The sequence below is a fragment of the Hylobates moloch genome, unplaced genomic scaffold (assembly GCF_009828535.3).
Source record: "Hylobates moloch isolate HMO894 unplaced genomic scaffold, HMol_V3 SCAFFOLD_19, whole genome shotgun sequence".
Taxonomy (NCBI): Eukaryota; Metazoa; Chordata; class Mammalia; order Primates; family Hylobatidae; genus Hylobates; species Hylobates moloch.
Window position 1 is genome coordinate 49,764,101 of NW_026652294.1, and position 25,484 is coordinate 49,789,584.

At 40.6% G+C, this 25,484-nt stretch overlaps 1 protein-coding gene, 1 non-coding gene and 1 pseudogene across 7 annotated transcripts in view; all 3 read right to left on the reverse strand.

Annotated features, from left to right (window-relative positions):
• EFCAB3 (EF-hand calcium binding domain 3) overlaps positions 1-22,484 on the reverse strand; it is a 48,555-nt gene extending 26,071 nt beyond the window's left edge. For 2 of the 6 annotated variants that reach the window (XM_032139098.2, XM_032139096.2), the window contains exons 1-6: positions 22,437-22,484; positions 21,406-21,510; positions 17,882-17,935; positions 13,746-13,796; positions 8,698-8,788; positions 4,027-4,103 (exon numbers count right to left, since the gene is read on the reverse strand). In XM_032139098.2, the coding sequence (XP_031994989.1) occupies positions 4,027-4,103; positions 8,698-8,788; positions 13,746-13,796; positions 17,882-17,935; positions 21,406-21,439 (307 nt within the window). In that variant the 5' untranslated portion in view covers positions 21,440-21,510; positions 22,437-22,484. Of the gene's footprint in view, positions 1-4,026; positions 4,104-8,697; positions 8,789-9,968; positions 10,140-10,639; positions 11,584-13,745; positions 13,803-17,881; positions 17,936-21,405; positions 21,511-22,436 lie in introns of those variants that run through there. The other 4 variants (XM_032139100.2, XM_058431710.1, XM_058431709.1 and 1 more) reach the window with 4 other exon arrangements.
• LOC116459593 (U7 small nuclear RNA) lies at positions 8,584-8,646 on the reverse strand. The gene has a single exon (XR_004245630.1). It is a non-coding gene; the product is annotated as a U7 small nuclear RNA (small nuclear RNA).
• On the reverse strand, positions 9,563-11,324 carry LOC116459096 (large ribosomal subunit protein P2-like; annotated as a pseudogene).
• Positions 22,485-25,484: the final 3,000 nt, after the last annotated feature.

Below are 25,484 nucleotides of genomic sequence, written 5' to 3' on the forward strand. Positions count from 1 at the left end.
ACCAACTCAGTAACAACAAAACAGTTCTACCCTGGAGTCATACTCTAATTTTTTCTATTTTCCTCCCTTTCTGATCCTTTATCCCACTTTCTTTTTCTTCCTCTTCCTTCTCCCTCTTCTTTGTCAAATAGAGGATTGAGTTATTATCACTGATCCATATAAAGTCCCTCTCTCATTTATTTTAACTCCTACCCCCCATTTCTATTCCCCGACTTCCCATGTGCAACCTTCCTAATATGTTTGATACGCATCTTTTTGTTTGTATGTATTATTAGAAAATGTTTATTGTTTTTGTGTGCAAAAAAATTAATAAAAAAAAATTCTTTAATCACACACACACAAAAAAAAAAAGAGTGATTAATCTCCTACAGAGATAATGATACCTGCTCTGTAAGTGTGTAATGTAAAAAGGTAACATCTTTTTCCTTGATAAAAGGTAGGCTTCTCTAAGGCTGGAACCGAACTATCTCTGACTTGTTTCTGTTTTTCCCACTATCTCTTGCATGTTAGTAGGCAGTCAACAAATATTGATTGCATACTTTCCATGGACCAGGTATTGCTCCAAGTGCTTTGGATATATTAGTGCACTAAATAGACAAAGATCTGTGACTTCATATAAATGTAATAAATAGGTAAACTAGATGCCATTTTAGAAGGTGGTATGTACCATGGAAAAAAGAAAAAGTAATTCTGGGTGGATGATTAGAAAGAAGAAAAGAAATAGAATTCCTACACACTCCCACCTCCATGTCTACTTCCTGACCAGCACCTGTACCTGCATGATCTTCCCTCCCTTGTGGATTGGAACTCATCCCCTCTCTCATATTCAAAGAATTTACTGAAGACAGGGTCTCCTCTTAGGTAAGGGAAATATCATTTTTTCATTTTCTATTATATCAATCCTATTGTTGTATAAACTTTTGCTATTTCTCCCTTAAAAAGTACATTGTGACCCCATTTCCCCCTCCGGCTATTGCTACCTCTGCCATTTGTCTCTTCTTCCTATTGAAAATTTAGTCATTTATGGCCGGGCGTGGTAGCTCATGCCTGTAGTCCCAGCACTTTGGGAGGCCAAGGCGGGTGGATCACGAGGTCAGGAGATCGAGACCATCCTGGCTAACATGGTGAAACCCTGTCTCTACTAAAAATACAAAAAATTAGCCGGGCGTGGTGGCGGGCGCCTGTAGTCCCAGCTACTCAGGAGGCTGAGGCAAGAGAATGGAGTGAACTTGGGAGGCGGAGCTTGCAGTGAGCCGAGATCGCACCACTGCACTCCAGCCTGGGGGACAGAGTGAGACTCCATCTCAGAAAAAAAAAAAGAAAAAAATTAGTAATTTATTTCTATCAGTGTGGATTCATGGATGTTTATTTTATACTTTGGGTTATAGTCAATTCTATATTATTAATTTTTATTGCTCAAATAGAAAAAGTTGGTGGAAGGCAGAGTATATGGATACAGATGCTGGCAAGAAGGTAGATATGAAGGTGAGAGTCTATGGAAATTCTACTCTGATTCCTTCAGTTTTCTTCAGGAAAGTAAGGAGACCAATTGACAGTAAGGATGGGAGATGCTGGGGATCTTGAAGTATTCAATAAATATTTGTAGAATGAACAAATTAACCTCTCATAGGAAAGTTGTGAGGATTAAGCACTGTAACGAACACATTTTCTAGTTTCCATATTTGATGTTTTGATATCTGGGGCCCTGCTGGCCCTGGAGGGACTGCCCCTCTCAGGGCTGGTCAATTCCTAGAAATAGTAACTACTAGCTTGTGAGTGTGTCTTTCCTCTGCAAACCATCCAATTCCATAGACCATATTCCATAGACCATATCCTCAACCACCTGCCTTCTCCACCTCTTACAGTCAGAGCCACTACTTCCCTGCCCTAGTCATCCCAGGGCTAGGTACCAGACAACTAGGGACAGCCCTTACATGCCAGAGCCCACTGAAGTTGTTTAAACTAGCTAACCCCATACCTACTTACCCTGCCTTGTCCATTCCTTTTTGCAGAAACCACAATAGAGTTTCTTGTCCACATGCTGCCCCTGCCCACTTCCTGACTGACCCTGGTGCTTCCTCTTGTGGCCCCACATGCTTGGCTGCTATGCCCTGTTTCTAGGGATCTGTGAGTATGAAAAACTTCCTTTGTGGCCATCATTTCTGTGTCTGCATGTCTCACCATATCTGACTAAAATAGACCCCTTAAAATGAGCACCAAAGTATCTTAAGGCACTTTAGAAACCTTAAAGGTCTATAAAACCATAAGCTGTTATTATTAAGGCATTTAGCTCAGTTTTACAATGAAAAATGCCAATCTGATCATGACAATCCTTTGCGTTTTCCAAACCGAAATTCCCAGCAATAAAGGTTGATTGATTATAGAATGAACAAATTAACCTCTCGTAGGAAAGCTGAGGATTAAGCACTGTAAAGAATACATTTTCTAGTTTCCATATTTGATGTTTTGCTATCTGGGGTCTTGCTGGCCGTGGAGGGACTGCCCCTCTCAGGGCTGGTCAAGGTCGACTGATTCTATGATTCATTTCTGTCTCCTGGGTCAATTTCTTTTTTTTTTTTTTTTTTTTTTGAGACGGAGTCTCGCTCTGTCCCCTAGGCTGGAGTGCAGTGGCACGATCTCGGCTCACTGCAACCTCCGCCTCCCGGGTTCACGCCATTCTCCTGCCTCAGCCTCTCCGAGTAGCTGGGACTACAGGCGGCCGCCACCACGCCCGGCTAATTTTTTGTATTTTTAGTAGAGACGGGGTTTCACCATGGTCTCGATCTCCTGACTTCGTGATCCGCCCGCCTCGGCCTCCCAAAGTGCTGGGATTACAAGCGTGAGCCACTGCGCCCGGCCTCCTGGGTCAATTTCTAAATTGGTTCTAAATTTAGTGGGGTAAAGCATCAGCCTCTCCAGAAACCAGACACAACCCAAACACAGCCACACTTGACTTCTTTGAATTTTTCTAGTGCATCATGCTTTCCCTTTTCTCTGGCCTTTGTAGATTCTGTTCTTTCTGCCTAGAACACTCCTCTCAGCACTATTTGCCTGATTTACTCCAATTCGTCATTCAGCCTTCTCTGGGACTCCCTTTCTTCCCTCACAAGACCAAATTAGGAGGCTTTCCTTTAAGCTCCTTAACACTCCATACTTTTCCTATCATAACTTGTGTTATATTGTAATTTAAATGATTTATTCAGCAAGTTCATGCCTTTTTTGTTTTCGAGACAGAGTCTCGCTTTGTCACCCAGGCTGGTGTGCAGTGGCGCGATCTCGGCTTACTGCAACCTCCGCTTCCCGGGTTCAAGCAATTCTCCCTGCCTCAGCCTCCCAAATAGCTGGGATTACAGGTGCCTGCCACCACGCTCTGCTAATTTTTGTATTTTTAGTAGAGACAAGGTTTCACCATATTGGCCAAGCTGGTCTCAGACTCCTGACCTCAGGTGATCGGCCCGGCCTGCCTCAGCCTCCCAAAGTGCTGAGATTACAGGCATGAGCCACTGTGCCTGGCAAGTTCATGGTTTAACAGCCTGTCTTCCCTATTAGACTTCCTATCAGGGCAGGGACCACGTCTGACTTGTTTTGTTATGTTTCCCACACCTAGTACATCTTTGGCATTAAATAAATATTTGTTGTTTGGATGAATAAACTTTAGCCAGCGTAGCTCATTTTATATTTTTTTCTTTGAGAAATCCTAGGACTGTAGCTGTGTTTGTGTTCTTTATTACTTGATTTATATTTGTTCTTTTGTTATTTTTGTTCTTTTTGCATTTGTTCTTTTCCACACCCACAAGTTCTTTTTTGAATACAGTTATTTGACCAGCACTGCCTAAATTCTAGGGAGATGTCCATTTAAAAGCAATTTCCCTCCTGTCCCACAAAAATGTAAGGTTTTTTTCCTTTCTCTCAAATGATAGTGGTGTAGACAACCCTTGAAATCTCAGATCTTTCTTAGAGAAGAAAGGACCAGACATATTAAGGAGCTGTTGTTCATGCTTCAATTTTGAGGATGACTCTCATTACCTGCCATTTGTGAAGCACTTAGCTTCTTTTCTTTGTGTTGTAATTGGCATTGAAGAGATCCCGGTAAGTCTCTATCCCTGAGGAAAGATATGAAAATATTTAGATTTACTACATATGTGAAACCAGCAGATATTAGTCCTATTCATCAGTTTCTGCTTACTGGAATGAATGTAGCACCTCAATGTATCCAGTCTACTATCCTAAGGGATCTTCTATTTAGGATAGCCAATAGCTGCAGGATGAACAGTGAGAAAATGTTGGCCACTGAGATCTACCTCTGCCCTAAACTTGCCCATCACCCCTCCCTTAAAAATTTATAATTTCAGGCCAGCCATGGTGGCTCATACCTCTACTCCTAGCCCTTTGGGAGGTCAAAGCAAGAGGATTGCTTGAGCCCAGGAGTTCAAGACCAGCTTGGGCAACGTAGCTGTCTCTATTTTTTGTCTCTACAAAAAAAAAAAATTAGCCAGGTGTGGTGGCACAGGCCTGTAGTCCTAGCCACTCAGGAGGCTGAGGTGGGAGAATTGCTTGTGCCTGGGAGGTCACGGCTGCAGTGAGTCATGATTGCACCACTATGCTTCAGCCTGGGTGACAGAGTGAGAGCCTATCTCAAAAAAAAAAAAAAAAAACCAAAAACCAGTTACGATTTCCCCCCATTTTACAAAATAAGAAACAGAAGCTCAGAGGAATTAAATAATTTGTCTCAGGTTATACAGATAGTAAATGAAAGACCTGAGATTCAAACCCAGATTTGTCTGACTCCAAAAATCAAGGCCATAATGCTTTACACTATTCCTGTTGTTAGAAAGAGAAGTTGTTTCAATTTTCTTTTTTGCTGGCTCCAACTCTCAGCCTTGAGTTTAAAGTTTTAAAACAGTATAAATATTGTTGTGGTGAATACCCTTACAGAGAAACCTTTGCATCTATGACTATTTTACAAGTTTTTTTTTTTTTTTTTACAACTTTTACAACTATTTTACAATCGCCAAATTGTATTTTTACCAGCATATGTATGGGTGTATAAGAGAGAGAAATAAAGATAGAGAACACTTCTGAAAATTTGAAACCCTGGGTGACCTTTCATTTATTGAGGAAAGTAAAATCTGGAAAAGGCAGGAACATATTAATACCTTCAAGATACTTTGTACAGCTCTGAAGTAATTTATTACTTCAAGAACACACAAAAATATATCATGTAAAACTGAGTTTGCTTATAATATGATAAATAAAATTTAATTACATTTAAGTAAATGTGATTTAACTCCAAAATTTAATTATAATCAATTTTATAAATTTATTTAAAGTGCATTTAGTTTTTTTTTTTTTTTTTTTTTGAGACGGAGTCTCGCTCTGTCGCCCAGGCTGGAGTGCAGTGGCGCAATCTCGGCTCACTGCAAGCTCCGCCTCCCGGGTTCACGCCATTCTCCTGCCTCAGCCTCTCCGAGTAGCTGGGACTACAGGCGCCTGCCACCGCGCCCGGCTAATTTTTTGTATTTTTAGTAGAGACGGGGTTTCACCGTGGTCTCGATCTCCTGACCTTGTGATCCGCCCGCCTCGGCCTCCCAAAGTGCTGGGATTACAAGCGTGAGCCACTGCGCCCGGCCCGCATTTAGTTTTGATACTTGTAAAACTAAACGTTTAAAAAATATGAAATCTCATAGTTTTGTGGCTTTATAAGAAGCAGTTTAAAAAGTAAAACTAGGCCGGGCACGGTGGCTCATGCCTGTAATCCCTGCACTTTGGGAGGCCAAGGCGGATGGATCACGAGGTCAGGAGATCAAGACCATCCTGGCTAACATGGTGAAACCCCGCCTCTACTAAAAATTTAAAAAAAAAAAAAATTAGCCAGGCATGGTGGCAGGCGCCTGTAGTCCCAGCTGCTTGGGAGGCTGAGGCAGAAGAATGACATGAACCCAGGAGGCGGAACTTGCAGTGAGCAGAGATCATGTCACTGCACTCCGGTCTGGGCAACAGAGCAAGACTCTGTCTCAAAAAAAAAAAAAAAAAAAAAAATGAAAACTAGGAGAAATACTAAACATTGTAGTTAAACAAAAAATTATTATGGTTTATTAATTTAGTATCCTCTAAAGTACTTATTAGATTCAACTCATTTTCAAAGAGCGGCCTGGGAGAAAAGGAGGTGATAGTCTCAAAACTGTTCTTAACTTTTGAAAGTGGCATTTTATCTAACTTGTCTTATTTTCTCAGTTTTTACTAACATTGATTTCTTCTTCTGGTGCTTCCGCTTTATTATCTACTTGAATTTCTTCTCTTTCTCTCATTCTTTCAAGACAGAGTCTCCCTCTGTGGTCCAGGCTGGAGTGCAGTGGTGTGATCGTGGCTCACTGCAGCCTTGACCGCCCAGGCTCAAGGATCCTTCCACCTCAGTTTCCCGAGTAATTGGAACTATAGGTGCATGCCACCATACCCAGCTAATTTTTTATTTTTTGTAGAGACAAGATCTCCTTATGTTGCTCAGGCTGGTCTTGAACTCCTGGGCTCAAGTGTTCTTCCCCCACTACCTCCCAAAGTGCTGGGATTACACGTGTGTGCCACTGTGCCCAACCTGTAATTTCTGAAGCTCAGGTTTGTCCTTATTCAGATAGGTTATTTTATATTTATTGTACAGATGTTCCTTGATTCATGATGGGGTTACATCCTTATAAACCCATCATAAGTTGAAAATATTGTAGATTGAAAATGCATTAATTCGCCTAAACTACATAGCTTAGCCGAGCCTACCTTAAATGTGCTCAGAACAGTTACATTAGCCTACATGTGGGCAAAATCATCTAGCACAAAGCCTATTTTGTAATAAAGTGTTGAATGCCTCATGTAATTTATTGACTCCCGTACTGAAAGTGAAAAACCGAATGGTTGTATGAGTATTTGAAGTAGAGTTTCTACCAGATGCATATTGCTTTTGTACCACTATAAAGTCAAAAAATGGTAAGTTGAGCCATTGTTAAGTTGGGGACCATCTGTATTTCTAAATATAAACAAATTTCTTTTGCATGATGTAAAAGATGCAGTACATGGAGAAATACTATGTTCTCAAGAAGCAGGAGGAAAGTAGAATTCAAGGCAGTGTAAAGATCTTTTTTCTTTCGAGACAGGGTCTTGCTCTGTTGCCCAGGTTGAAGCGCAGTGGTGCGATCTCAGCTCACTCTAACCTCTGCCTCCTGGGCTCGAGCAATCCTCCCACCTCAGCCCCTTGAGTAGGTGGGACTACAGGTGTGCACCACCACACCCAGCTAATTTTTGTATCTTTTTTGGTAGAGGTTGGTCTCAAATTCCTAGGCTCAAGTGATCCACCCGCCTCAGTCTCTCAAAGTGCTGGGATTACAGATGTGAGCCACCGTGCCAGGCCAGGCAACGTAAAGTTCTTATTACTTGTCTTTAAAAAGACACTCTTGGCACAATTTCAAACCTTATCTTGGATCAAACATTGGAGAAAGACTTTATTTTTCAAAGTTTCAAATGACTGAAGAATCTTACATTTGGAAGGAACCCAATCCAGCCTCTCATCTAATGTAGGAATTCCCTTTACATGTAGTATTGTCTAGTCTTTGCTTAACTACTTTCAGTGACAAGGAACTCACTACCTCAAAAGATAGCTTGCATAGTCAGGGACACTAGAAAAGATACACTCAGAATAGAAAGTAAATGGATAATTGTGAAAGAGAAAAAAATGTTCTTCTTATGAGCTGATAAAATATAAATCAGGTTCTCATTTTTGGTCATTAGTGGCTGTTTATTGAAATTTGTTGTTAGGTGACTAAGAAAAAGCCATTGTTAATGTCACAGGTAAATCTCCCTTCCCAATTTTAGCCCAGGGTCAGTCATGGCTAATTTACCAGCTTTCGTTTACCAGCTATATTTGAAATATAGACCCTTTTTCTACACTTTGACTTGGTTATGGGTTTAGGTCTTCTTTATGGCCTTCTAAATTTTTTCTTCCTTAAACTGGCACTCAAAATATCTCAAGGTATAATTGATAACTCCTTGAGCCCCCTAGGGTATTTTGTATCCTAACATAAAAACAGCTTCTCCTTTGGGAGGACAGGAGGGAGAATTCTGCTCTTCCTATCAAAAAAGATGTATATCTTTTTCTTTTCATAAAAAATCTTTCTCTTCAATTCCGATGTTTTGTTTTATAACTAAACTTATCATATAATAAATATTTGAAGAGTATTTTAATTGTTTCATCATAATGTTTATGAGCATTTAATATATTAATAATTTTTTTTTGAGATGGAGTCTTGCTCTGACACCAGGCTGGAGTGCACTGGCACGATCTCGGCTCACTGCAACCTCTGTTCCCCAAGTTCAAGCAATTCTCCTGCCTCAGCCTCTCAAGTAGCTGGGACCATAGGTGCACACCACTACGCCTGGCTAATTTTTGTATTTTTAGTAGAGACGGAGTTTCACCATGTTGGCCAGGATGGTCTCGATCTCTTGACCTCATGATCCACCCACCTCAGCCTCCCAAAGTGCTGAGATTACAGGTGTGAGCCAGTGCGCCCGGCCAATAATCTTAATAATTTTCTTTTTTTTAGGGGCTTCCTGGTAAAGACCGGAAAACCTGCTAGACAAAATTCTGAAGGAGCTGTAACACTAATAATTCTTTGTCATAATACATCTATCACCCTTAATACATTCATTACCTACCTTTTACTGTGGGAGATGGGTACTTTTGTTAGAGGATTCAGCTTAAGTTTTGGTTTAACTTCTGAAACTGCCATGTGGCCAGTGACTCTGTCTGGAATTCAGAATGTACAATTAAGAAATCAGTTTAGAGATTAATTCTTTATATTCTTTTGCAACTTTTTCAGCTCAAAGCCTGGAGTTTGAAAAATCTAGGGCCTCAAGGAATGGTAATAGATGCAAACTCAAGTTAGAGGTATGCATAAAGTTGGAATGCCATGTGGAAAGGCCCCTTCATTGTTCCCAGATTTCTAAGCAAAGTTGCTTGTCACTGCTCCCCCTTCAATTAGTGTCACTCTGATCCTATGTAAAAATAAATGCTAAGTGAAATAAGCCAGACACAGAAAGACCAACGCTATATGATCTAACTAATATGTATAATCTAAAATAGTCAAACTCATAGAAGCAGAGAGTAGAATGGTGGTTGAGGAAGGAGATATGGGGAGATGTTGGTGATACGAAGTTTGAAGATGAATAAATTCTGAAGATCTAATGAACAGCATGGTGACTACAGGTAATAACACTACTGTACTGTATACCTGAAATTTGCTAAGAGATTAGATCCCAAGTGTTCTCACTACACACACACACACACACACACACGCAAATAGTAACTCAGTGAAGTGATGAATATGTTAATTAGATTGATTGTGGTGATTATTTAACAATGTATACATATATCAAATCATCAAGTTGTACACCTTAAATAATAAAAATGGTGCCATGTGACACAGATAATGAGCATTCTGGAAACATATGGAAAAAGTTATTTAAAGATGCTATTTTATTATGAAATCAGTAGAGCTTTCAAATCATAATTGACAAAGAATAAAATTTGCCTACTTGTTTACATCTTAGATACCTGCCTAGTAGTAAGTAGACTTTCCCAGGGTTTCTTTTTGGGAGACTCATCCCTGCCCTGTCACTTCTTGGGAACCAACTGTTGTTTGTTTGTTTGTTTTTGTTTTTAGATGTGTAAAAAGGCTTTATTTGCAGGGGAGCAGGAATTTAATAAAAGAGACCAAATCCCATGTCATCGTCTGACTCTTTGGACACCTCCTCCTCCTCCTCCTCATCTTCTCCTCTGCTGCAGCGGGGGTGGAACCAGCAGCAGGAGCTGCACAGCCTGGGGCAGCAGAGACAGCCATAGCCCCACCGGCAGGTACACTGGCAACCTTGCCAATACCCTGGGCGATGACGTCTTCAATGCTTTTTCCATTCAGCTCACTGATAACCTTGTTGAGCCGGTCTCGTCCGCCTCGATGCCTACGCTGTCCAGGATCCTCTTGATGTCTTTGGGGCTGAGGGAGCTGTTGCCCCCGAGGGCAGCCAGCAGGAGGGAGGCGACCAAGTGCACTGGGGGCAGGCGTCTACGGAGGCGGCAGCGAGGCCTCCATGCGTGCGATCTCGGCGGAATCAGAGAGGAAAAGCCCAGGTGGTCTTGGTTAACAGTAGGAATGGGGGTGGGATACAATGCAGTTCTGCTACCCTACACCCTGGAAGGAACTCGTGAATTACCGTCGCCTTTCCACTTGGCATAGTTTGAGAAACAGGGCTTATGGATCAGAAGCTGGGTTGGCTGGGCTTCCCTCTTTGTTGTTCTTTGAACCAAGCCAAATGTCCAACAATGATAGACTGGATTAAGAAAATGTGGCACATATACACCATGGAATACTATGCAGCCATAAAAAATTATGAGTTCATGTCCTTTGTAGGGACATGGATGAAGCTGGAAACCATCATTCTCAGCAAACTATTGCAAGGACAAAAAACCAAACACCGCATGTTCTCACTCATAGGTGGGAATTGGACAATGAGAACACATGGACACAGGAAGGGCAACGTCACACACTGGGGCCTGTTGTGGGGTTGGGGGAGGAGGGAGGGATAGCATTAGGAGACATACCTGATGTTAAATGACGATTGATGGGTGCAGCACACCAACATGGCGCATGTATACATATGTAACTAACCTGCACATTGTGCACATGTACCCTAAAACTTAAAGTATAATAATAATAAAAAAAATGTAGAGTGTATTTGATAGTTCACTGACAAGAAAACTAGGTTGCTGACTTAGGAATAATGGATAATTGAATACTATTCAACCATGAGGAAAAAAAGTCTCTGAATGTTTGGTTAGAATTTGATCCATTTTCCCAGGTCTTCACCTCAGAGCCCAGAAAGCAGTTGTTTCTAAACAACTCAATTTACAAGTTCTCAAAATCTGAAAACCTACCACAGAGCTGGGAACTCCAGAATGGCTCAACAATTCAGGCACTTGAAAGGTGCTGTGAAATCATCCCCATACCTCAAAATAATCATTTCTTTAAAAAAATACCTTCAATTCTCATAGATAATAGATTTTTAAAAAAGGACTTAGCATAGAATCCTACAAAATCATGATATTTACCTACTTTTAAGCTGTGCTACCTACCACTTCTGGGCTTCAATCAGATCAGGAATCCAATAAAGGGTTTGTTCCATCACACAACTGTGACCTCATTAACTGCTCAGGCTCAAGCCCAGGGAGAGAACGACCCAGGAGCTCCTTCCAACCTTACAGCAAGTGTGTTTTCAGTGTGGTTCATTCAGCACCCTTGGTGTATATGAGGGTGTGATTTATAAAATCTGAACATTTTGACACTGTTGGGATTTCAGGGAAGGGGGATAATTTTTGTTTCAAGTTCTATATTAATATATTTTCATGTTAATGTCTTTATCAGGCTGGGCGTGGTGGCTCATGCCTGTGATCCCAGCACTTTGGGGGGCTGAGGTGGGCAGATCACCTGAGGTCAGGAGTTTGAAACCAGCCTGGCCAAATGATGAAACCCTCATCTCTATTAAAAATACAAAAATTAGCTGGGTGTGTTGGCACACACCTGTAATCCCAGCTACTCAGGAGGCTGAGGCAGGAGAATTGCTTGAACTCAGTAGGCAGAGGTTGCAGTGAACTGAGATCACGCCCCTGCACTCCAGCCTGGGCGACAGAGCGAGACTTTTGTCTCCAAAAAAAAAAAAAAAAAAAAAAAGAGAAAGTCTTCATCAGTCAGTTGAAAGTTGTTCAATTAAAACATTTTACTCAGTTGCCTTCACTGAATGTGATTAAGAATCATTTCATTAATTGTTTAAGCCTAGAAAGAGAGGCAAAAAAACTCTCACAGGCTTGTAGTCTTTAGTATTATTGGGAAAAGTGCTTTGAAAAGAACAATTACAGAAAAGATTGTTTTAAGCAGAAACCAAGGTATTCATGATCTGACATGTCTCATGGCATTGTAAATACTCTAGTGCAGGAGTTAGGAGTGTCTTTAGTCTATCATGGCTAAGTACAGATATCTCTGGCACCCAAGGCTTAGCTAGTTACATAGCTGGGCCCCTAAAAGTGCTTCAGGTTTCACTTGCAGCAATTCTAGGGTTTCCTATTCCTGCTCAGGGGGATTTGTTCATTATGAGCATAATTTGACTTTAACCTAATCTTTTTAAGCTTGGTACACTGCCTCCCATTCTGGACAGGAACACACAAGGAAAGAAAGGGAAGGCTTAATTTATAAATTACTTCAACAATTATTTACTAAGAGCCTACTATATTAAAGACTACTTACTTAGATTTTTTTTTTTTTTTTTTTTGGTGAGGTCTCACTATGTTGCCCAGGGTTGAGTGCAGTAGCAGGATCATGGTCCACTGCAGTCTTGACCTCCTGGGCTCAAGTGAGTCTTCCACCTTAGCCTCCCCAGTAGCTGGGACTACAAGGTGCAGGCCACCGTGCCCAGCTAATTTTTTGTATTTTTGGTAGAGATGGGGTTTCACTATGTTGCCCAGGCTGGTCTCGAAATCCCGGCCCCCAGCAATCTCCTTGGCCTCCCAAAGTGCTGGGATTACAGGCGTGAGCTACCATGCCCAGCTTTATTGTTGCGTTACAGCATTCTTTATTTTGGAGACTAGATCCTTATCAATTACATAATTCACAAATATTTTTCCCTATTCTGTGGGTTGTCTTTTTACTTTATTGATAATGTCCTTTCAGCCACAGAATTTAGTCCTGGAATTTTAAAGCTGAAAGATAACTAATAGATCATCAACCTAATTCTGCCCCCAACCCACCACATTTTGTTTTTATTATACTTTAAGTTCTGGGACACATGTGCAGAACGTGCAGGTTTGTTACATAGGTATACACGTGCCATGGGGGTTTGCTGCACCCATCAACCTGTAATCTACATGAGGTATTTCTCCTAATGCTATCTCTCCCCTAGCCCCTCACCTCCTGCCCCCCAACAGGCCCCAGTGTGTGATGTTCCCCTCCCTGTGTCCATGCCCATTTCATTTTTTTTAAAAAGAGACAAGTTCTTTCTTTGTTAGCTGAGGCTGAAGTGCGGTGGTGCAGTGATGGCTCAATGCAGCCTCCAATTCCTGGGCTCAAGTGATCCTTCCACTCAGCCTCCCGAGTAGCTAGGACTACAGTAGGCAAGTGCCACTATATCTGATTAATTTTAAAATTTTTTATAGAGAGGGGGCCTCGCTGAGTTTCCCGGGCTGGACTCATACTCCTGGCTTCAAGTGATCTTCCTGCCTCCGCCTCCCAAGGCTCTAGGATTACAGGTGTGAGCCAATGCTCCAGGTCTTCACCCATTTTATTTTACTGCTCAGGACACTAAAGCCCAATGAACTGAATTAATTTCCTTAATGGCAGAGTCAGGAACACCTGCTTTGTAAATTGCACTGTGATACCAAATAGGCTACAGTGTTCTTAGAGGTTAAAAAAAATCACAAATGGAGCATTAGAAAAGAATATAAAATACTTGATAATCACATGTGATTCAGTGTGGTGTGGACTATAAAGGTACAAGGAACTTAGTTGGAGAGATAACGGTGTTCATTCACTTTATGGACAAGTAGATGGAGGATAGAAACTGACAAGACAATTAGGGAAAGTAACTAAGGTATTAAAAAATGTAAGTCAAAGTATTAAGCCCCATCTTTACAATGGCTTCACATCAGCTTTCACACTCACCTTTAATATCATTTGCAGTTTTCAACTTATGCAGAGTCACCATTCCTTTTGCTTAAAGACAAGATTAAGAATCAAAATTACATGAATTCTGAAGTTATGGAAAGTAGACTAGGAGGGCATAATTTATCTTATTTTTTTCCCCAGATGAGTGAAAAATTAAGAAAATGTCAAGGTTATATGGGATATCCATCTTCATTCATATTGTTTCTTTTGGTGCCTTAATGTATTGTACTCCAAAAGCAAAAATTGAAAAGCACTATAGTGTCAGCATTGAAATCAAGACTATTCATTTATCATCTTTTAGGATGTAAAGAAGTGGAATGACTTTGAAAATCTGTTGATTCAGGAGGAAGATGATCTGTTACCCACTTCATTTTCATGAATGCTTTGTTTAGGAAGGTATTGACTAATTAGATACCTTTTAATGAGATAGATATTTCTTTCTAGTGAATTATCCTATCAAATATGTGGGTATAATTAACTAACTGCAAAATCTTCCTTCACCCCACCCCTTTCTATGGCCAGAACAACAACCAACCAAAACCTTAATAGTACAGATTTAACTCTTTTTCTTTTCTTTCCTCTAAAAATGTGGGGGAGTTTTGTTTTCTAAGCATGAGATGATTAATACTCAGGAAAAAAGTGTGGCTATAATAACTCAGTTTCCTATATTTGGTTTGGTTTGGCCTGGCCAGATAAACCAATAATGTATTATTTTAATATCAAAAAAGGTCCATGGCAGATGATGAAACATGGAAACATGGAAAATATTTGGTGATCACTTTAGGTTATAGAGGCTATATAAGGTAATATATAATGCAGAAAGTAATACATATAAGAAGAAATATCTTTCCTATGGGGAAAGGATTAATTCTAATATAAAACACATAATCTGTAGAATTCAGAAAAACCTACACCCATGAAGCACCTTTTCTTTCCCTGCCTCTGATCTGTCACTCTCTCTCTCTCTATTGCTTGGCTCTTCTCCCTTCCTGGATATTAGTTTGCTAGAGGCACCCTATGCCATTCTTAGACACTGCACGTGGCAACATTCTGGTTCAGAATGTGACTTAGAAGATGACAAGAAGGAGACTTCATTTTTATATAGCAACTTTTTTTTCTAAATATATGTTAGACTTTCTCTGTGTCCCTAGTAAGTACAGTTTTAGAAATTCTCATGTGGAACCTTACAACCCCAGTGCCTCTGAAGGCCAGAGTGAAGCTCTGAATGTTCACCATCAAACAACAGAAATTTTAGCAGGTCTTGAAGTTGTTCATATATGAATGTTATTTCCACGTTATCATGCTTAGGTAGCTGAAATTCACCTTTATTCTTTAGAAAGTAGAAATGGTGAAATGGGAGTGGGAGAAAAAAATATTTAAGTGTGAAAAATGCCATTGCCATTATGCCTATGTCTGTCATCTGAAATTTGAGTGTGAAGACTTAAATCACAGTACTATATTAGAAGGCAAATGTGTTAATATGGCATTAAGAAATAAAATTTGTCCCTTAATACTTATATAAAGAAAACTTTCTTTAAAAGTTTTTTTAGGCAGAGTCTTGCTCCGTCACCCAGGCTGGAGTGCAGTGGTGCGATCTAGGCTCACTGGAACCTCTGCCTCCCAGGTTCAAGCGATTCTCCTGTCTCAGCCTCCCAAGTAGCTGGGAGTGTGCCACCAAACCTGGCTAATTTTTGTATTTTTGTAGAGACGGGGTTTCACTACGTTGGCCAGGCTAGTCTCTAACCCCTGACCTCAAGTGATCCACCTGCCTCGGCCTCCCAAAGTACTGAGATTACAGGCGTGAGCCACCGTGCCCGGCCAAAGAAAACTTTATAAGTGAAAATGTAGTATTATTGAGTGAATCTTTGAAATAGAAACCAGTATTTGAAATTTCTAAAAATATGAAACATACTTTTAAACACCTAAATACTCTTTAAGGCACTGTAGACTTCACAGAATAAAATATATTTCAGTAGCAGGAGGTGGATTGGGGCTTATGAAGTGAAGAAAACATGTGGGCGAGCTGGGTAGCCATGTGAAATGTATATGTTTGATAAAGAGACTGGAAGAAAAAGAAAGAATAGCACTAGAAAAACAAGGGGAAGCTGGAGTGAAAGAAAAAAATATATTTTTAGAGATATGGAGAAGACAATAAAAGAGGATAAAAGAAGAAGTGGAGAGGAGAAAGAAGAATGATAGAAAAGTAAGCAAAGAGATCTGAAGTGTTGTGCCTTCCTGGCTTTATAAATGGTTAAGAGCCAATTCTAATACGGGTGACTCGCCTATGTTACCTGGGGTTGTTAGTTTTACAGAACTGTTTGTTCCGAGTTGCCCAGCTAGGAGAGATTATCTTAAGAATGACCTTGATACAGCTGCTTCGGTTAGTGAATCTTCAATTATCTGAAAGCAGGAGACTAGAACCTCTATCAGGTAATCAACAAGTATTTATTGAGCATATACGGTGTACACAAAAACTAAGCTTTTGTGAGAGTGGGAACCTTGCTTTATCTTTTGTTCATTGCTAAACTTTCTTGAACAGTGTCTGGGTGCTCAAAAAATACTTATTGGTGAACATAGAACTTATACATGGCCATGGGAGATGGTTTCCAGTACCTCCAATCGGCAGATTGATTTTAAATGCTGGGGATAAAAACTAACAAGTGAACATTCCTGAAAGTTTTCTGGCACCAACAACAAAAGCAGCAATAGATGGGATAGACTGGACTTATTAAAAGGTATATATTTTTTCTTTTACAAATAAAATGCAACAGGACTAATTCGGAAATATTAGGTATGGGTACCCAGAATTTAAATTTATTTTCTATTAAAATTCATTTTGTGGATACTTGCATAACATACCTTAAATTATTCTTACATCCTCCTTTTTTATTTCTTTTTACAGACAAGGTCTCACTCTATCATCGAGGCTGGAGTGCAGTGGTGCAATCACAGTTCACTGCAGCTTCAACCTCCTGTGCTCAAGCAATTCTCCGACCTCAGCCTCCTGAGTAGCTGGAACTACAGGTGTATGCCACCACACATGGCTAATTTTTGTAATTTTGTGTAGAGATGGGGTTTTGCCATGTTGCCCAGGCTGCCCTCCAACTCCCGGCCTCAAGCAATCTGCCTGTCTTGGCCTCCCAAATTGTTGGGATTACAGAAATGAGCCACCATGCCCTGCAACATCCTCCTTTTTGAAACACAGTCAGGCTTGCAGAGACACAGCAAATTTCTTTTTTGTCGCACTTGTTAGGAATGCAGATGCAGAGAATAAATCAAGATTACTTAAAAATGAATTAAAGATTGAGGTTGCACCTGTGTGGGAAGAGGGCAGAGACAAGTTTTACTTTGCCTCTGTTGATCAATTTCACAGCATAATGTTCAAATCTCTCATTCATTTGGAACATGACATTTTGGCAATAAGAAACTTATTTTAGAAATAAATATAAGGGGCCTACAGGCAAAAAGTACTGAGATTATGTATTAAATTTCAGAGGCATCCAGAAAGGAACTTTAGATTATTAGCTTTATTTATTTATTTTTTTTTTGAGATGGAGTCTCTCTATGTTGCCCAGGCTGGAGTGTAATGGCACAATCTTGGCTCACTGCAACCTCCGCCTTCCAGGTTCAAGCGATTCTCCTGCCTCAGCCTCCCGAGTAGCTGGGACTACAGGCGCGCACCATGACGCCCAGTTAATTTTTGTATTTTTAGTAGAGATGACCATGTTGGTCAGGCTGGTCTCAAACTCCTGACCTCAGGTGATCCACCTGCCTCGGCCTCCCAAAGTGCTGGGATTACAGGCATGAGCCACCGTGCCCGGCCTAGCTATATTTATAAAAAAATAAGATTTTAATATGAGTAAGAAAATGGAATGTAAATACATTGGACATGGATAAAAATGCACAGAAATTATGTATGCATAAGGAAAAAAATTGTGGTGATAAAATTATGGATTATCATTGGAGGACAGAATTAAGAATTATTAAAATTTCCTTTTTTGTCTTTCCATTTGCTAAACATAGAAATTTTCTATAATGAACATATATTACTTTTATAACCAAGAAAACACAGATAAAAATACACATATAGCATCAGATTACAATTTTATATTGTATCATTAATTTTCACTTACGTTTAAACTTCTTCAGGCCCTCCATTACTGAATTAACATTAATCTTTCCATTTCCTGTAAAACATTTTGGCTTACAGAGAAGTCACATAAAAATTCATAACAGTTGTGAAATTATTAAAAACAATATAATAGGCTGAAATTCTTCCATGAGTTAGAAGAACTAGAAACATTGGTTTGCTTTGGAATTTGGATTCATTTTTCTGTCAGGTGAATATGATGGAAAAAAAAAGATGAACTTTTGCTTTGGCTCTGTCTGACTCTGTCCTTCAGGCTGGAGTGCATGGCGTGATTATGGCTCATTGCAACCTTGACCTCCCTGGCTCAAGTGATACTCTCACCTCAGCCTCCTGAGCAGCTGGGACTGCAGGTGTGTGCCACCACACCCAGCTCATTAAACATTTTTTTTTTTTTTTGGTAGAGATGGGGGGTCTCCCTATGTTGCCCAGTCTGGTCTTGAACTCCTGGCCTCAAGTGATACTCACGCCTTGGCCTCCCAAAGTGTTGGGATTACAAGTGTGAGCCACTGTGCCTGGCAAAGATGAGTCTTTGAAAGAGATACCTATTTCTACTTTTTTTTTTTTTTTGAGGCAGGGTCTCACTCTGTCACCCAGGCTGGAGTGCAGTGGCGTGATCTCAGCTCAGTGCAACCTCTGCCTCCTGGGTTCAAGTGATTCTTGTGCCTCAGACTCCCAAGTAGCTGGGATCACAGGCATATGCCATCATGCCCAGCTAATTTTTTTATTTTTAGTGAGATGGGGTTTCGCCAGGTTGGCCAGGCTGGTCTCGAACTCCTGCTCTCAAGCAATCCACCCACTTCAGCCTCCCAAAGTTCTGGGATTACAGGCTTAAGCCACTGTGCCTGGCCCTATCTCTGCTTTTTAAAAAGCAGTTCATCTTTTCTGTGCTTTAGGAAATTGTATTAATCAAAGGGACAAAAATAAGAAGGAACAAGGTATTTTCAGGGAACTGTGGATAGTTCAGTTGGTTTGGAGCATGACATGTTGGAAGTAGTGGAGGAGAAAGCTGAGAAGTACATGGGGGCTGTGTTGCAGTGGGTTTTGTTTGGACTTTTTTGGGAACATAGGAAAGAGTCATGAAGGCTTCTGACCATCGCTATGTAAAGATTGATCTGAAGGCAATCTGCATTTTTAGAGGCAGGATACGGAGAGATAAATGAAACTGAATATGTTGGAAAGGAATTATTAAAGCAGTAATTTTTGAAAAGAGAGTAGATGAGGTCAAGAGTAGTGGATTTAGAAGGGTTGTAAAGAATCTCTTCAACTGGCTGGGTGCAGTAGCTCATGCCTGTAATTCCAGCACTTTGGGAGGCTGAGGCAGGTGTATCACTTGAACCCAGGAGTTGGAGACCAGCCTGGGCAACACAGTGGTACCCTGTTTCTACAAAAAATACAAAAATTAGCTGGGCATGGTGGTGTGTGCCTGTAGTCCCAGCTTCTTGGAAGGCTGAGGTAGGAGGACAGCTTGAACCCAGGAGGTGGAGGTTGCAAGGTTGAGCCCAGGAGCTGATAACACGCCACTGCACTCCAGCCTGGGTGACAGGGCCAGACCCTGTCCCCAAAACAAAAAACAAAATCTCTTCAACTGAAGAGAGAAGAGGAAGAAAATATAGGTGAAAAGGAAGAAATGAAAAACTAGAGAGAACAGAACATGGAGATATGTTTGCAATGGATTGGTTCAAATTTATTGCTATAAAACCATGATTTGAAAAACCTTAACGGTTCAGTGTCTCGTCTACTTTCAGTTGGGCTTTGTAGAGAAAGCGAAGTATGTCTCCTTTCTTCATCCTTGTATTCCTAGTACCTAGTATAGGGCCTGACATATTCAGTGACCAATAAATATTTGTTGGTTGAATAAATCAATATACTCTTTTAAATTCAAGGCCAGGCTGAATAGAAACTCTCTGACAACATCACTGAAGCATTATAGTAAGAAACGCTATCCTCCAATGCACTTAGAATATCTTTTTTGGGATATCAGAACAAAAAAGAAAATGGTAGAAATAAAAAAGTATTTATATAGCACAAGGGCCAGTGAGTAAGCCATGTAAATAGACTCAATAAACAATAATAAAATTTCAATAAACAACCCCAAATTCCCCCTCCTTCCCCTGTGTATCTCTTCCTAATACTCATTTTATTTTCTAGTTTCACTCGCTGTAATATTTTTCCTTATTTTTCAGGCTGGAATCATACCGTCAGGCACAACTTAGCATATTGGTTGTATTTGTGATTTAAGAAATGAAAGTCATGCACAATCTTTTTTTTTTTTGAGATGGAGTCTCACTCTGTCACCAGGCTGGAGTGCAGTGGCGCAATCTTGGCTCACTGCAGCCTCCCCATCCCGGGTTCAAGTGATTCTCCTGCCTCAGCCTCCTGAGTAGCTGGGATTACAGATGTGCGCCATCAAGCCCGGCTAATTTTTTTTTTATTTTTAGTAGAGACGGGGTTTCACCATGTTGGTCAGGCTGGTCTCAAACTCCTGACCTCAGGTGATCCACCTGCCTTGGCCTCCCAAAGTGTTGGGATTACGGGTGTGAGCCACTGTGCCTGGCAAGTCAGGCACAATCTTAACATATCATGTCTTTTTTTCATCTTTTAGGTCTCTGATAGGCAAAAGGTGGCTCGTGCACCAGCATCATTGGCATCATCTGAGAGCTTGTTAGGAAGGCAGAATCTCAGGCTCTACGCTATTCTCGAACCAAAATCTGCTTTTTTTTTTTTTCTTCTTTTTTTAAGGAGACAGGGTCTTGCCCTGTTGCCCAGGCTGGAATGCATGGTGCAATCATAGCTCATTGCAATCTCGAATTCCTGGGCTCAAGTGATTGTCCTGCCTCAGCCTCCCAATTAGCTAGGACTATAGGCATGTGCCATCACGCCTGGATAATTAAAAATTTTTTTTTGTAGAGACAGGGTTTCAGTCTATTGCTCAGACTGATCTTGAGATTTTGGCCTCAAGAGATCCTCTTGCCTCAGCCTTCCAAAGCACTGGAATTATAGGTGTGAGCCACCATGTCTGGCCCCCAAATCTGCATTTTAACAAGATGACCAAGTGATTCATATGCACATTTAAGTTTGGGAAGCTATGTTCTAGGTGTTACAAAGATAAGGATCATTTCTGAGGATGTTATGTACAGGATGACAAAAATACACTTCTTTTTTTTTTTTTTTTTGAGATGGAGTTTCGCTCTTGTTGCCCAGGCTGGAGTGCAATGGCACAATCTCAGCTCATTGCAACCTCCCCCTCCTAGGTTCAAGCGATTCTCTTGCCTCAGCCTGCTGAGTAGCTGGGATTACAGGTGCCTGCCACCATGCCCAGTTAATTTTTTGTATTTTTAGTAAAGACGAGGTTCCACTGTGTTGGTCAGGCTGGTCTCGAATTCCTGACCTCAGGTGATCCACCCGCCTCGGCATCTCAAAGTGCTGGGATTACAGGTGTGAGTCACCATGCCCAGCCCCAAAATACACTTCTAAGAAGGCAACATAATTATAAAACATACATCTCACCATTAAATGTCAAATGAGGCATCAACTCCTTCATTTCTCCTTCTGTGAGCTCAATCCCTTCGCTTGCTAGAAAGTTGTCTAAGTTCTGGACATCAATCACCTCTCCTTAGAAAGGGTGAGAAACGAATTGCAGAAATATTACAGAATTATTTGCAAAGGACAAAGAGCACTATCTGTGCTTATATACATTATCATCCAGAATAGGAGAATCAGAAACAAAAATCTTTAATTCTGATTGAAAGAATCAGAAAGTGGCTACAAAGAAGAAAGTAACCAAGGGTTAGGAATTGACTGGTGGGTTGTTGCAATATCCACAGCACATTAAAATACATATAGGGACTTAGTTTTATGTAACAACATTACAGATTAATGTAACGGGGAAAGATAGAATTCCATCACTCTAACACAGGAACCATTTTTAGTTTTTGATATTCCATTTTGGTCTTGGCAATAAGACTGTACTTTTACAGTGTGGAAATCTAATATATGTACAATTCCATATTTTGCTTTTCCAACCTAAAATCATTCCTTCATAAACATGTTTCCAAGTTGCCATATAATCTTTACAGTTAGCATTTTAACATGTTATCTCATTAAACTGACATACCATGGTTTATGTAGTAATTCCTGTATGGTTAGATATTTCTAATCAGTTTCAATTTTCTCACGATTCTGAGAATGAAAGTCCTTAGGCAGAAAACTTTTCATTTTATTCAATAAAACTATTTTTAAAGGATAAATTTCTAAGACTGGGGTTAGTGGGGAAAAGGGTATGAATAGTTCTGTGGCTCTTGATATCTATTACTACTTTGAAGAACTCTTTTGCAGAAAATTTTGGAGACTAGTATGGGCACTGATATATAAATACAGATTAGTTATTGTTTACTCAAATTCAGCAGCATCCACAAAAATGGAACATATGTTATATGAAAAATCTGAACACTTATGAATGGAAAATATTCTTCTCCAACATTAATTGCAAATATTAAGATGTTACTTATAACATCTTCCCATTATAGCTTGCAACTCACCCTTGATGTAATTGACAGCATCCAGTAAGTCATTCAGGTCAACTGCTGTCTCACCTGTAAGGCAAGGGAAGTATACCTCAGAGTCAGATGAACTGATGTTACTGAGACCCTCAACATTAATGCTGTATGAAGTTCTGAAGTTATGAAGATCGTAAGAATTCAGTAATTTTTTTCTTTTTTTATTTTCTGAGGTGGAGTCTCACTCTGTTGCGCAGGCTAGAGTGCAGTGGTATGATCCCAGCTCACTGCAACCTCTGCCTCCCAGGTTCAAGTGATTCTCCTGCCTTAGCCTCCCGAGTAGCTGGGATTATAGGTGCACGTCACAATGCCCAACTAATTTTTTGTATTTTTAGTAGAGATGGAGTTTCACCATGTTGGCAGGCTGGTCTTGAACTCCTGACCTCAAGTGATCCACCCACCTTGGCCTCCCAAACTGCTGGGATTACAGGCGTGAGCAACCATGCCCAGCCAGAATTTACTATCTTTAAATTTTTCCTTAGAATTTTACAGACTTATCCTCAGAGATAAGAGTGTTATCTTAGAAACAAAGAAAGCTTTAATTGTGACAAATCTATCAAATTTTTTGTTTTTCTTTGTGTTAGAGACCACCAGAGTTGTCTAAATTAAGAAGTGATTGGTTACAGTTAAGCATAGGGAGAGGATAAATGACTCTGACCCTATGTACTTTTATTTAGTCAACTAATCAACAGCTATTTATGTATCACCTTCTAGGTGCCAGGCACTTGGATAGGCTTTGGGGATACAAAAGTAGGTAAGGTGACAGAGTTCTGGCTCTTAAGGAGTGTACAATGTAGTGAGAGAGACAGATAATAAACATATAAACAAAAAAGATAATTTGGTATACTATTAAGATGCTATAGAGCAACATAATAAAGAGTAATAGAGGATGGGATTGATTTAGACAGGGAGGTCAGGAAAGGCCTCTCAGAGGAAGGTCTATTTGGGTTTAAGGCTGAATGATGAGAAATGAGTAGCCATGTGAAGAATTGGGGGAAGACCATTCCTAGTAGAAGAACAGCATGTGCAATAGTCCTAAGGTGGGAATGAATTTGCCATGATCGAGAGACAGAAGGTCAGTGTGACAGGGGCCAAATCACGCAGGGCCTGGTAGGGCATGATGATAAAGTCTGGATTTTACTTTGATTGCAATGGAATGTCATTGGAGGCCTCGGAAAACTGGAGTAACTTGACCTGATTTCAGCTTCCAAAAGATCACTCTGGCTGGTGTGGATAGGATAAGGAAACTGGAGGAATGGAGACCAGACAGGAGCCTGTTTCACTGGCCCAGTAAAGAGATGACAGTGGCTTGGGCTGTGGTTGCAATAGTGGAGATGGTGACAAGTGATGGATTCAGGACATATTTTTCAGTTTGAACCTACATTTCTTTTTCAAAATTTGGTTTTCCCTTCTTTTCACAGGTGTTGATGAATCTAGATTTACATGTGGGATACGAAGGAAGGAGAAATCAAAGATGAAACCTAGTCTACCATCCCCAGTCAACAGGGTGGATGGGATGCCTTTACTGACTTGGGGAGGACTTGAGATATTTTAGGAGAATTAACCAATAATTCCATTAAATTGGTGATGACTTTTAGAAATCCAAGTGGAGATACCAAATAACTAGTTTGATATGCTATTGCTTAGATAAATTGAGCTACAGATATAAATTTACTCTACCAGCTTAGAGAAGGTATCTGACCCAATGAGACTGAATGTAATCTCCGAAGAGGAGAGTGTAGATAAAAAGACAGCCAAAGGTCTAACCCTGGGTCACTTCATTATTTAGAGATCTTGTAGGGGAGGAACAGTCAGAAAGAAAACTGAGAAGAAAATGTCATCGAGGGAAGAAGAAAACCAGGTGAGTATGGGGCTTTAAAAGTCTAGAGAAAAACACATTTCTTTTTCTTTTTTTTGAGACAGGGTCTTGCTCTGTTACCCAGGCTGTAGTGAAGTGGCACACAATCACAGCTCATTGCAGCCTCCACCTCCCGGGCTCAGGTGATCCCCCTGCCGCAGCCCCCCGAGTAGCTGGGACTACAGGCATGTGCCACCACAGCTGGATAGTTATTTTATTTTTTGTAGAGACAGGGTTTCACCATGTTGCTTAGGCTGGTCTCAAACTCCTGGGCTCAAGTGATCCACCTGCCTCGGCCTCCCAAAGTGCTGGGATTACAGGCATGAGCCACCGTGCCTGGCTGAAAAATGTATTTTAATAAAAAGGGGGTGGCCACTTATGTCAAATGCTGCTAAGATGTCAAGTAAAATAAGAACAAAGAATTGACTGTGAGCCTTGGCAAGAAATAGATCATTGACAGTCTTGGTGAGAGCTCATTTGGTGCCACTGTGGAGATAAATACCTAATTGGAGAATGCTGAAGGGTGAATGGGAGGTGAGGATATGGAAACGATGAGTAATGACAGCTTTTTGAGGCAACTCTGCTGTGCAGAGGAACCAAGAGATGATGTGGTAGCTAGGAGGGAGCAAGTGTGAGAGAAAAGCATAGCTGCATGTCAAGAGAAATATAGATAGAGATACTTCAGAGAGGGAGAAATTGATGATGCAGGAAAGGGGAAATATTGCAGGAGGTAAGTTTTTGAGAAGGCAAGAGGAAATAGGATCCAGGGTGCAAGTGGAAAGGCTGGCCCATGAAAGGAGCATTCTTTCCTCCTTATAGCAAGACAAAAGGCAGGGCATGTGGGCATAGGTATACATAGGTTCATAGAAACGGAGGTAGGAAAATGAGGTCTTCTTCTCTAACTGCATCTATTGTCTCTATGAAGTTTGAGATGAGATCATCAGCTGAGAGCTGAGGTGAGGAGACACTGGAAATTTGGACAGAGAAGGTGTGAAATTGTCTCTGAGAGTAAGAAAGTGAAGTTACTTGGAAAACATAGCAGGGACTTTTTTGGCAGTATTAAGGGCTAACTTGAAGTTTCTGCCCATTATGTGAAGTGAGTTCTATTAGCATGGCTTTGTGATCTTCTCCAGCAATGTTAAGCTGTTCAGGGGTAAGCATGGAGTAAAAAG